The following is a 14,234-nucleotide window of genomic DNA, read 5'->3' as shown; positions in this document are numbered from 1 at the left end:
GGGTAAAAGGGGGGGGGGGGTCTTTATGTATGTAGTCCAGTATGTGGATCTCTTGTATCAGTGTGCAGTTCATTTCCAGGAAAAACTTTGTTCTCGTTTAATTTGGAGCTTCACTGTAAAGTTGGGTAAAATCTCAGCCTTGCAATAGGAGTTGGTTTGAATAGACAGATGTTGTTATTTTGTAATTGGCAGCATTTTTTTAAATTGCACTTTCAAATTTAAATCCTTTCATGGTGACCATTGATTTGCACCAATACAAAGTCGTATTTTTGAATGGATAAATATAAAATCCTCTCCATGCAGTTGTCAGAATATGTAAAGCCATTAATCAATTAATTTCAAGCTTTTCACAAAAAATCTCCTTAAATGTTAAAAAGTCTCCTGTTCTACAGAAAACTTAGTTTATTCCATCTTCCTTGATTGCCGCAATTTTTTGGTGCTGGCAATGTCTTCATAACTCTTCTGCACCTTCAGCAAATTTTAGTAATTGCATATTCATGACTTTCCCTTGAATAAAGGGAGCTGGAGAAGGAAGTTTGCAGATGATTCAAACATTTATTATGTAGTTTGCAGTAAAGCACAAAACTGCAGGGTGATTTGAGATCATATAGTCAGTTGGGAGGTAAAATGGCAAATGGAAGTTAATGTTGACAAATGTGAGATCATACATTTGGGTAGGTACAATGTAATAAGAAAATGCGCAATAAATGGGAGGTGTGGTGGAACAAAAAAAAGTTAAAATACATGTCCACTTTACTTTTTTAAAGTAGAACATAGGTCAATGAAGTGGTTAAGAACGGTCCCTTTTATTTGTGAAGGCATAGAATAGATAGGTATTGTTACTACTGGCAACATTGTTAGTGGATGACTGCTCGAGTACATCATGCAGTTTTGGTTGTCGCATAACAGAAGTTTTCATGACACCACGGAAGATGCAGAAGAGTTATGAAGACATTGCCAGCACCTAAATATTGCAGCAATCAGGGAAGACGGAATAAGCTAGGTTTTCTGTGGAACAGGAGACTTTTTAACATTTTAAGAGATGCTTTCATATCAAAAATAAGAGGGACTTATTTCTTGGAGAACGAAAGATTGTGGATTTAAAGTAATTATTAGAAGTATTATAGTGGAGAGGAAATGGTTTCTGTGAGGAGGATAGTAGGAGTTTGGAACTCACTGCTTGAGAAGCTGATAGAGGCAGAACTTGGATGGGAACTTCACCTGCAGAGATACAGACCCAGAGATAGAAGGTGAGGCCAGGCTGGGTAATTTTCTTTTCAAATGTCATTGGTAACATGGGCCAAGCAGTCTTTCAAGTTGTAAATTTTCTATGCTTCTGTTAACCATATTGAAAAATAATACTGCTATTAAGTTCGAAGGGTCTCGACCCGAAACGTCACCTATTTCCTTCGCTCCATAGATGCTTTCTCACCTGATGAGTTTCTCCAGCATTTTTGTCTACCTTCGATTCTCCAGCACCTGCAGTTCCTTCTTAAACACTGCTATTAAGTTCTGTATGTTCACTGAAACTTAGTTGTTACAGAGAATTGTAAGATTAAACGAGAACTTACCAGTTTGAAGTTTGATCTTTATTTTATGAGGAGTAACGTTGAGGGATTACGTGAAGAGCCTGCCAGTACACATGCGTGTCAATCTTCAAAGCAGCGGTGTGAAATCACAGACAACAGTTATTGAACTAAACATAGTAAGATAAGAGAAACTAGAATACCAGTTGACCTTTATGATAGAGGGTGGGTGTGGAGAGCACGTAATCCCTCAACGTAAATACACCTGAGCAATTACAAACACCCATGAAGCCATGTGTCCCAAACATTATGGTGCCCTAAATTGGGGGGACTATAAACACTGCTGTAATCTCTACATGGTGAAACCAAAATGTATAAAAATGGCCTTTATTAAAATCTGACCATGTGCACTTTAAGCACATGTGATTTTTTCTCTGTTACAAATCTCAAATTGTGGAGTACAGAGGCAAATAAATAAATTATGGATCTTTGTCCCAAACATTATGGAGGGCACTGCAGTTAGATTCCACCCATATGGTGATGCCTACGGCTACTAAGTCCTATGCTCCATATTTCTCTCCAGGCCTCTTCTCCATATCTTTCCCTAACTCCTCCTTCTTTTGGGCTCTGTAGAATGCATCTATATGACCATTGCCATTATTATCATCTTGTGTGCAATGTCATCAATATTTATTTGATAATATTCCTATGAAGTACACTGGAAGCACATAATTTAACCTTTCTACCAATTATCCTGATCTCTCTCAATTCTTAGACTCGTTTTCCAACAATAATAGTAAATCAACAAAAATGTTCTCCATTTCGCACTCAGTCATCATCAGAATCTCCACTCTCTTGACCCTGGCAACTTTCTGAAATGCACTCTGATGGTTGCAAAACTTTGTCAAAATTTTGCTCGGTCACATTTGATGGGAGTGTTTTTTCCCAAAATACATATGTCAGTATGATATAGAAACATATAAACATAGAAAATAGGTTCAGGAGTAGGCCATTCGGCCCTTCAAGCCTGCACCGCCATTCAATATCATCATGGCTGGTCATCCAACTCAGTATCATGTACCTGCCTTCTCTCCATACCCCCTGATCCCTTTAGCCACAAGGGCCACATCTAACTCCCTCTTAAATATAGCCAATGAACTGGCCTCAACTACATTCTGTGGCAGAGAATTCCAGAGATTCACCACTCTCTGTAAAAAATGTTTTTCTCATCTCAGTCCTAAAAGATTTCCCCTTTATCCTTAAACTGTGACCCCTTGTTCTGGACTTCCCCAACATCGGGAACAATCTTCCTGCATCTAGCCTGTCCAACCCTTAAGAATTGTGTAAGTTTCTATAAGATCCCCCCTCAATCTTCTAAATTCTAGCGAGTACAAGCCGAGTCTATCCAGTCTTTCTTCATATGAAAGTCCAGGAATCAGTCTGGTGAACCTTCTTGGCACTCCCTCTTTGGCAAGAATGTCCTTCCTCAGATTAGGAGACCAAAACTGTACGCAATGCTCCAGGTGTGGTCTCACCAAGACCCTGTACAACTGCAGTAGAACCTCCCTGCTCCTATACTCAAATCCTTTTGCTATGAATGCTAACAAACAATTCGCTTTCTTCACTGCCTGCTGCACCTGCATGCCTACTTTCAATGACTGGTGTACCATGACACCCAGGTCTCGTTGCATCACCCCTTTTCCTAATCGGCCACCATTCAGATAATAGTCTACTTTCCTGTTTTTGCCCCCAAAGTGGATAACCTCACATTTATCCGCATTATACTGCATCTGCCATGCATTTGCCCACTCACCCAACCTATCCAAGTCACCTTGCAGCCTCCTAGCATCCTCCTTACAGCTAACACTGCCACCCATCCGCAAACTTGGAGATGTTGCATTCACTTCCCTCGTCCAAATCATTAATATATATTGTAAATAGCTGGGGTCCCAGCACTGAGCCTTGCGGTACCCCACTAGTCACTGCCTGCCATTGTGAAAAGGACCCGTTTACTACTCTTTGTCTCCTGTCTGCCAGCCAGTTCTCTATCCACATCAATACTGAACCCCCAATACCGTATGCTTTAAGTTTGTATACTAATCTGTTATGTGAGACCTTGTCGAAAGCCTTCTGAAAGTCCAGATATAACACATCCACTGGTTCTCCCTTATCCACTCTACTAGTTAAATCCTCGAAAAATTCTGTAAGATTTGTCAGACATGATTTACCTTTCATAAATCCATGCTGACTTTGTCCAATGATTTCACCACTTTCCAAATGTGCTGCTATCCCATCTTTAATAACTGATTCTGTTAGAAGCAGTTTCCCCATTACCGATGTTAGACTAACTGGTCTGTAATTCCCCGTTTTCTCTCTCCCTCCCTTTTTAAAAAGTGGGGTTACAATAGCTATCCTCCAACCCTCAGGAACTACTCCAGAATCTAAAGAGTTTTGAAAAATTATCACTAATGCATCCACTATTTCTGGGGCTACTCCCTTAAGTACTCTGGGATGCAGCCTATCTGGCCCTGGGGATTTATCGGCCTTTAATCCATTCAATTTACCTAACACCACTTCCCGGCTAACCTGAATTTCACTCAGTTCCTCCATCTCATTTGACCCCCGGTCTCTTGCTATTTCCGGCGGATTATTTAAGTCTTCCTTAGTGAAGACAGAACCAAAGTAGTTAGTCAATTGGTAAGCCATGTCCTTGTTCCCCATGATCAATTCACCTGTTTCTGACTGCAAGGGACCTACATTTGTTTTAACTAATCTTTTTCGCTTCACATATCTATAAAAACTTTTGCAGTCAATTTTTATGTTCCCTGCCAGTTTTCTTTGATAATCTATTTTCCCTTTCCTAATTAAGCCCTTTGTCCTCCTCTGCTGGACTCTGAATTTCTCCCAGTCCTCTGGTAGGCTGCTTTTTCTGGCTAATTTGTATGCTTCATCTTTTGTTTTCATACTATCCCTGATTTCCCATGTTATCCAAAGATGCACTACCTTCCCTGATTTATTATTTTGCCAAACTGGGATGAACAATTGTTGTAGTTCATCCATGCAGCCTTTAAATGCCTTCCATTGCATATCCACCGTCAACCCTTTAAGAATCAATTGCCAGTCAATCTTGGCCAATTCACGTCTCATATCCTCAAAGTTACCTTTCTTTAAGTTCAGAACCCTTGTTTCTGAATTAATTATGTCACTCTCCATCCTAATGAAGAACTCATCCATATTATGGTCACTCTTGCCCAAGGGGCCACGCACAACAAGACTGCTAACTAACCCTTCCTCATTACTCAATACCCAGTCTAGAATAGCCTGCTCTCTCGTTGGTTCCTCTACATGTTGGTTTAGAAAACTATCCCACATACATTCCAAGAAATCCTCTTCCTCAGCACCCTTGCCAATTTGATTCACCCAATCTATATGTAGATTGAACTCACCCATTATAACTGTATATACATTGCACTAGTTTAATTTTTTTTTAATAGTTACTTGAAATTATAGAAATTGATAGTTGATAATATTGCCATACTGAAATTATCAAATGCCACTTTGATTTTTCTTTTGAGTATATTATTTGCAGGTCTGATGCCTAATGTAAATTCTTTCTGGCAGGTACATTCTACTAGGTGTAAATTATTTCTTTTACGGGGAAACTGTTGCTGATTACTTTGGTGGTCTAGTGCGAAAGGAAGTGCCTCTTCAATTCCTAGCCCGTTATCACCGCTTCATCTCTTTTGCCATGTACCTAGCAGGTGAGTAAATGTTCAGCATATATTTACGAACAGTTTTAGGTTTTTAATTTACTTATTTTATTGCTGGAACTGGTTCTTGTGATGCAAGTCTGAGGTGTTACTACAGTTGTAAGTGTATTTTCTTCGAATTATCCAAGTGCTTGCAGTCATCTATCAACGCTCACATGACACAGGCGGAAAATATGTTGCTCATTCAAGTTTTTATCATCCAGAAGAGCAATCCATTAGTGTCATTTTTCTTTGTGAATCCGTGTATCTCTGCAATTTGTTTTCACTCAAAAATGATTATCTACTGCCTTTCTGTTCCTATTTGCCAAGAACCTACACTAGACAATTAGACAATAGCCAAATTTGCAATAGACAATTAACAAACTTGCACATCTTTGGAATGTGTACTCTTGGCAGTGCAAAAATGCAACATTGTTCGGCATCCTTTTGGTGTTTTTCATGTACATCGATTGCACACTATCAAAAAATGGCAATAATACACTGGATTGCTGAAATATGTAGCAAGACGGTTGGTTGTAAATGCAAAGAGAATTTTAAATTGTGCTGTGCACAATGATTTTTCTTCCAATTCAATATTTTTATTCTTGAAGCAGCTCTGCTCGATAGAATAGACATAGAATAGAATAGACATTTACTTGGTTCCATGATTTAGTTGATATGTTAATAGCAGAAAGAAATCCATGGACGGAAAGGAAAATTCATGAGGCTTTTGGTCTTTTGGAAATAGTGATTTGAGTTAAAATACAAATAGAAGCCATGTCCCCTATTGTGTCTGAATCAGATCCTTGCTAGCAAAGCAGAACTGACCCTGATAGCATTTACTCCAAGATAAGTCCATGTATGTTCTCATACCATTATTTTTATACCTGTTTAATAAAGGATGCAATAGTGTTAAACACACCAAATAGAAAATCATGTACAAATGTAATTGTAGAAAAAAAGTATCAGATGCTGCTCTTGAAATGGTACATGTTAAAAAAAATAGCATGTCCCTACATTTTCAGATTATTTGAATTACAATGTTACTAATTTGCACTATTATTTTAGGGAAAAGGAAGATAATCCTTTTTGTTTTTGAGTATTTTGGGGATGAAAACTATTTATTCAAAACATGAAATAATTGGATAGCACTCTATTTTTATTTTATTTGATATTTTCAAAATACATAGCATTGTAACTGTAAATTCCAAAATCACAACTAAGTTGTTTTGCCTATTTGTCAAAATACATATTTGGTTTAAATATGGGAACTTGGAACATTCTTATTGATGTTATTACTTGTAATATTATGCAAGAATTAGATGTTTGTTACTTAATTGATATCAGCAAATAGCATTTTCTTTGATCTAAGATTTCATGCTTAATTTGCTTATTTCTTGACCAGTTCAATGATTTTGTTCAATCTTGAATTAAATCAATCAACTGAAATTAATCTACCTAGGTGTTTGGCATGTGTGCATGAACATCTGATTATCAAGTAATGTATTGTTGTTTGTTTTTGTTAATATATTTAAAGATTGTATTTTGATATGTAATTGATAAATTCAGTTAAAAACTGACGTCATTTGTGTTGAAATTAGTGTGCATATGTTTGTGATTGAAATTTCAAAGGTACCGAAAATTTGAATTTACGTTAACCTCTCTGTGGAATCCTAAAATGGTACACTGATTTAATTTGTGATTTTACCCAATGCTGCAAATGTTTAAAAGTTTAAGACACAATGCGGTTGTACATTTTCCAGAAGGTAAATGTAAGAGGAGATTGGAATAAACATTGTAAATCCATATGATCATTAAAGTGACACAAATGATAACTAATAGATTTCTTCTGAATGTCCAATCATTTCACTTTATTTGGGACACCTTCGTACATGTTTATTATTACCATTGGCTGTTTTAAAATGAGTTTTCAAAATACTTATATGAACATTATTCAAAACGGTAAATATTGTGTAGCAAGGGAGAGCTACAGTTTAATTTGAAGGTAACTTGTGTTTGCCTTTAATTTGGAGGCAGGAACATGTTCCTACACTCCTGTTATCAATTGGGCACTCAAATTCATCAAATAATCTTCTGGGCCAATCGTTTAATCTTACAGGTTTTAAATAATGTTTCCGCCATTTCATTTTGGTTTGATTAGCGTGGTCGCCAGGAGAAAGTTAAATAAACTTCCAGTGTTTTGATTGAGCAGCTAAATCAGCCGTCTTGCTTTAAAGTTGCTTTCTGAAAGTTTATTTTTCCTCTTCCCTACCTCCTTCACTGTAAAGAATGCAATAAGCTCCTTATGACCACCTTCACATGAAGGCACAGCTGAGATTGTAGATATGCCATGTAAGGAATTACAGGCATGAATTCCTGAACTGACGTGACAGTCCAGAAAAATATAAAAAAATACATTTACAAATTTAGTGATTTTGGTTGTATTTCTCTATAAGATGTATGAACATTGAATCATTTTGCTGAAACAACAATTTGTTCCTCCATATAATTAAAAAAATATTGATTCTAGAATTTCTAGGGAAGAGAGAAGTTCCTAGTTTTTTTATCAAAAATGAACACATAATCTTTCCTCCGTTAATATTCAAATGTGTGTGATACGGGAGACTGCCGTTAGTCAGCATATTATGCTGCAGTATGTTCTGCAAGATATATGATATTGTCAAGTTATTAGTTTTGATTTGAAGACTTTCAAGTCATCATTGTATGGCAATTGCTTATAATAACTACTTTATGGGATTTTGCAAGTATGCAGGGAGGATGCATGAGCCAGTACATTAGAATGGCTTTCACCATAACTCGTTTGTATTTTGTGTTAAGAAGGCTAATAAACTTCCTGCTGTCACTTTTCAGGCTTCTGCATGTTTGTACTGAGTTTAGTGAAGAAACATTACCGACTGCAGTTTTACATGGTGTGTATCCATATTTCCTTTGTAGTTATTAATATAAGTGGAGGGACTTTCCACATTGCTACCAGTTTTATAAATATTTATTGCAGTTTATTATTGACCATATTTAGATTTAGTGTTTGTGGTGTCAGATTGGTTCTGTTGCTGGACTATCAGTTCTGAATAAAATAAATGGACAAATAAATGAGAGACATTCAAATCTCAGTAACTGTGGAATTCTTACTTCCATGAAGTAAGAATTAAAGGACAAGTGTCAGTAATGGTGGCAATGAAACTGCTGGAATGTCTGAAAATCCCATCTGGCTCTCTAGCACCTTTTTTAAGGTAGGGAAGCTGCCATCCTTACCTCTTCTGATCCAGTATTGTGTATTTTTTAACTTGGCCTTTGGGGACCCTTTTTAGTGTTGGTCTATAAAATGTGGCATTGCCAATAATGTTCTGATCCTTTATTTTAAAATATAATTGGCAATATTCCATGGAAGAAGACAGACTTTGGTCTAAGATTACCATAGAGATGTTTCATTGTACCATGCTAAGAATTCTACATTTGAACACTGAATCCAGTTCTCCTCAGATATGGGGTTTATAGCATAATCATACTGATAATTTTTTTACAGAGGTGGGATACTCTAACACTTTCCAAACAATTTATGTTTAACTTTGAACACAGTTTTAAGAGGAGACAGCGCCTTAGGACTTGATACACAACTTTTCACAAAAGGACATTTACTCATTTTTTATTTGGATGTGTGGAGATGAATTAACCAAAATCACTCAACAATTTGTTTGCATTATAAAAACAAAATGCTGGAAAAACTCTGCAGGCCAGGCAACATCTGTGGAAAGAGTTGATGGATTGGATTGAAGACTTCATCAGAACTGAAAAGAGAAAAAAACAGTTCGTCTAGGTAGCAGGGAAGGTGTTGAGAGTAATGGATGGACCTAATTTGAGGAGCGTAGGTTCAGATTAATTCCCGGGATGGCGGGACTGACGTATGATGAAAGAATGTGTCGACTGGGCTTGTATTCGCTGGAATTTAGAAGGATGAGAGGGGATCTTATAGAAACAGATAAAATTCTTGGGGGATTGGACAGGGTAGATGCAGGAAAAATGTTCCCAATGTTGGGGGAGCCCAGAACCAGGGGGTCACAATTTAAGAATAAGGGGTAGGCCATTTAGGACTGAGATGAGGGAAAACCGTTTCACTCAGAGAGTTGTGAATATGTAGAATTATCCACCACAGAAGGCAGTGGTGGCCAATTCACTCGATGTTTTCAAGAGAGAGTTAGATTTAGCTCTTAGGGCTAAGGGAATCAAGGGATATGGGGAAAAAGCCGGAACTGGGTACTGATTTGGATGATCGGCCATGATCATATTGAATGGCGGTGCTGGCTCAAAGGGCCGAATAGCCTATTTCTGTGACCAAAGGCAATTCCTGTGACAAGCTAAAATAATATAGCCATGAACATTGGGTCGTTTTGTTGTGAAATGTTCTTATGTCTGTGGAATTTGTTGCTTATGTTATGATGCCTAAGTAATGTTATATTGTCTGGCTAACTGGGCTGTGCCCAGCAGACCAGAATGTAGAAATGAAAAGAAAAAGGAGGCACAAATGACCAGTCCTGATACAAAGAGAAAAAAAGCATGGTATCCAAGCTGGCGAGTTTCAATATTGCACTCTGTAACATGCTTAGATGAAATTGGGGGTGTTGTTTCTTGAGGTTGTGTTGGGCCTCAAAGTAACAATGTGAGAAGCCCCATTCAGAGGTGTGAGGTGGATGGGGAATTAAAGTGGCAGAGAGCCAATAGCTGAGTTACATAATTATAGGGCTACCTGAATGACAGAAGACACAAGTTTTCCAATAAATCTATCACGCATCTTACAATTTGATGCATCTGGCACAAAATATTTATTTAGTAAAAAGTGTGTTATGGTACCATAATTTTCAGTAGGTAGTTCTGATGTGTAAATCATGTTTGTGAGATGTATTTATCTATTATGGTTTGTTTTTTCTAGTTTCTAGTAATCAAACATCCTACATTTTAATATATTTTCAGTAATTGGAGTGTGCTTAATGAGGTTGCTTCAAACATAAGTAAAGTTATCAAACATTCTGCATTTTAATATATATTCAGTAATTGTTTGGCGTGTGCTTAGTGAGGTTGCTTCATATGGAAATAAGTCAGAAATATCAGAACGTTTTGTATGTGCTTCTGCCTAATTTAATTCATTTGCTTATCTTCTTTTACTCTTTATGAATACATTTTTTCTGTGTTCTACATTTTTCTGAAATTGGTACCTTGTGATTCTGAAGACTGATCTTGTGCTGCAGATTGTCAGAGCTGAGTAGCTGCTGGGTCTCAACAAGGTAAAGGGTGACGTAGATGAGTTAGATCAAGATCTATCCTCAAACCTCAGGGAAACCTTTTCCTAATATCAACACTGTGGTGTTCGGAGTGTTATAAAAACATGAAATAAAATTAACATTAATTATTAAACATCAATATTATTCTTAAACCCTAAAAAATGCTGAATCAAAAGAAAAATATTTTTCTTTACTCTCCTACAATCACCAATCAAATGTATGGACGGGCAGATGCACTCGGCATAAGGGCGGAAGAATCTCATCAAACCACTTCAGTGGAGAATCCAAACATAGAGTGGAGCTGAGAAAACTATCAATGGAACTGATAGTCTTGCTCAGTAAGTTTGGGACCTCTGGATGAGAATCTTGCAACGTAATGAACAGAAACAAAGTGCTGGAGGAACTTGGCAGGTCAGGCAGCATCTGTGGAGGAAAATGGACAGATGCTTTGAGTTGGGATCAGTCTGATGATGGATCCCGACCTGAAATGTTTGTGTATTTCCCTATATAGATGCCTGACACGCTGAATTCCGTCAACACTTGGCAGATAGTGGAATCTTGCGCAAATAGAATGTAATGGTCTTTTTACTGAGAAAAGTTTTGTTTAGAGTTGTCATCAAAACTTAGCAAAATCAAGGCCAGGCATTTATGTTCTTCTTTGCCAAACTATTTTTAAACACTGCCACTGAATTATCATGCTATCTGCTTCAGTGAAAATAGTCCTAATTCTACAAGACTTGTTAGTACTGGACTTAATACACGCATCATTACATTGATTCCACATTATACTTTTTCGTAATGTGAACATCTATCCAACTGCTGATACTCTTAACGTCTTGAGACTGTTGTCCATTACTCTTGGATTTGTGCACTATGGCATACTTTTAACATGTCTTGTACTTAGAAATTAAACCATCTGCAATATTAAATCCTCCTGCTCTCTCCATGAGAATTTTATTGTTAATGGCAAGTATCCCCAAATGACCTGTCACTGAATTGTACAATTGATTATAAACAAACAAATGTATATTGTATTTGCAGCCATTAGCAATTTTTTGCTTTGTCTTTCTAAATTTCTCTCTCAGTCGAACACCATGAGTATTTTTCTGTACCTTAATCATCTTGTTAAAAGGCTACATTTCTCCCCCAAAGAATTGGTGGACCAACTTTAGAAATTTAACACTAAAGACTTAAATTGGATATTCATATTCATTCCTTTATCTATCTATCATGATCCTTTCTCCAGTACTTTTCGCACTAAACTGGATGCAGCTATCTAAATAAAACCTGTGACAGTCCCTGTATGTGGATGAAATGTTTTCTTTGTTTTAGATCATCTTTGTAACGCATTGAAGTGCTTTCAATATTCAATGGACTTTTATCAAAACATCCTTTATTTACAAGAAGTGATTAGATTTAATATTCATATTTAACATGAATAATTAAATACGCGGATAAGACCATGAGTGCCAGCGGAGACACTCTGCTAAGACTATGGGAATGGAAAGAATATAGGAAAATTATTGAAATTGATTTTTTTTTGTCTTTCTTGGAGAAAATAAGCTTTCAGTCCCTTTTGTGGGTGATAAAGGGCCTGTCCCACTGACGCGACCTTTCAGCGACTGTCTTCGACTTTCAAGCTCGAGGGCACTCGCCTGAAAAACCTCGTGCTGAATCGACCGCCAGCGATGAAACCGCGAGCTGGATCGACTGACCGCACACATGCAAACACATCACAAAGGTAGGGGCCAGGGAAAGCGGGGGAGCGCTGTCTGAAATTCACACCCGCAATGAACAGAAGGCCGGCTGCACAGTGTATGGTAAGTCCTTTAGAGAGCGGGGAGGGGGGGTGGGGGGGGGAGAGAAAGGGAGAGAAGGGGAGAGACGGCAGGGAGAATGGGTGGAGACACTAAGAAGCCAGACAACTTATAATAAAGTTTAGCTGGCATTTTACATTACCGATCGTTTTTTCCTTGGTCCTGAAAACTCCAATGAGCCAATTCAAATGCCTGGTCAGCGAAAGAGATTGTCTACGGCTGCCCTCGACTGCCTGTAACTACATAGCGACCCAACTCCACTGCACTACGAGTTCAAAAGAACCAAGCCGACCAATTTTTACTCGCAGAAAATGTTTCAACATACTGAAAAATGTTCCGCGACCTAACTGAGGCCGCGAGTAGGCGAGAACTTCCCTCAAGCATGACAGTTCCAGTGACCTCATAGGACCTCCTAGAACCATGTATCGACCATGTTGCGAGTTCGAGTCAAGGGCAAACTCTTCTAAACTCGCAGATTAGGTCGCCGCAGTGGGACAGCCCCTTAAGGCTGCAAGCTAAAGAGATCTGTATTTTGGGTTTAAAGGCATTTTTAGAGACTGGAATCTAGGCAATTAAAGATACATTTCCCCATTGTGGAGTAAAAATTGTTACAGAAGAGACTGGGTCAAACAAATGGGTGTGACAGGAGAAAGATTCGTGGAAGTAATGCAGTGATTTTAAATTGGGTTGCATGAATTTCAAATTTGAGGTATTGAAGAATCAAATGCTCATTTGAATCAGTTTTAATTAAAAATATGTTTGAGGTAGTGATTTATACAGCTAGGAAATGAACAGTATTTGGATGATCTCTTGCATAGAAGACAATGAAATGCAAAGCATACTATACAGAATACTGAAACAATTCTCTTTACAGTTAAGAAAGATGTATGAGTACTATTTTAACTGGGTAATCATGATTTGTATAATGCGAGCGATGGACGTTGGTGGTTCTTGTGATGAGGATATGGAATTGGAAATTCTACTTGTAGTTCAACAGAATATTTTATTTAATCTTGCAATTGACTGGGGAGGTAGAAGGGAATCATTGGTAAAACAGTGAACTTTTATAGAAATATAGACATAGAAAATAGGTCCAGGAGTAGGCCATTCGGCCCTTCGAGCCTGCACTGCCATTCAATATGATCATAGCTGATCATCCAACTCGGTTTCCTGTACCTGCCTTCTCTCCATACCCCCTGATCCCTTTAGCCACAAGGGCCACATCTAACTCCCTCTTAAATATAGCCAATGAACTGGCCTCAACTACCTTCTATGGCAGAGAGTTCCAGAGATCTACCAATCTCTGTGTGAATTTTTTTTTTCCTCATCTCGGTCCTAAAGTATTTCCCCTTTATCCTCAACTCAGACTGTGACCCCTTGTACTGGACTTCCCCAACATCGGGAACAATCTTCCTACATCTAGCCTGTCCAACCCCTTAAGAATTTTGTACGTTATGACAGGCTTTGGAGGCAGATGATGTCTAACTTAGAAATCTAATCTGTGTTTCTTAAACTGTACCCTTTTCTACTAAACTATATCTAGCTGAACGTCACATACTTGTTCAGTCTCCTTTGAATATGTTGGAAACTGTCAGAGTATATGTGGAGAGAAAATTACAATATCAGATTAGTGACCTTTCATCAGGAAGAACTTGATTCAGTTTTCCATACCCTCAATATTATAAACTTTGGTGACAATCTCTACTTATGTCCATATCACTTTCCTTATCAAAACAATGGGGACGTAACTTGGTTTTGAGTAAGAAACAAGAAACTAAATAAAAAAAGATTTTTAGTAGAGATAAATGAGTTTCTAAATTATAAATTCAAATGTAATGAGATTATGTG

General features: G+C 37.7%; 1 protein-coding gene across 1 annotated transcript in view; it reads left to right on the top strand.

The window, feature by feature from the left end:
* Window positions 1–14,234, top strand: part of cds1 (CDP-diacylglycerol synthase (phosphatidate cytidylyltransferase) 1) — a 136,580-nt gene that overhangs the window by 92,084 nt on the left and 30,262 nt on the right. Inside the window, exons 5-6 of the mRNA XM_055640119.1 lie at window positions 5,148–5,287; window positions 8,147–8,205. Coding sequence (XP_055496094.1) covers window positions 5,148–5,287; window positions 8,147–8,205 — 199 coding nt within the window. The remainder of the gene's footprint in view (window positions 1–5,147; window positions 5,288–8,146; window positions 8,206–14,234) is intronic.

This window comes from Leucoraja erinacea, chromosome 1 (assembly GCF_028641065.1).
Source record: "Leucoraja erinacea ecotype New England chromosome 1, Leri_hhj_1, whole genome shotgun sequence".
NCBI classification, from domain to species: domain Eukaryota; kingdom Metazoa; phylum Chordata; class Chondrichthyes; order Rajiformes; family Rajidae; genus Leucoraja; species Leucoraja erinaceus.
Note: the sequence above shows the minus strand (reverse complement) of the source record. Positions and strands in the feature narration are given on the sequence as shown.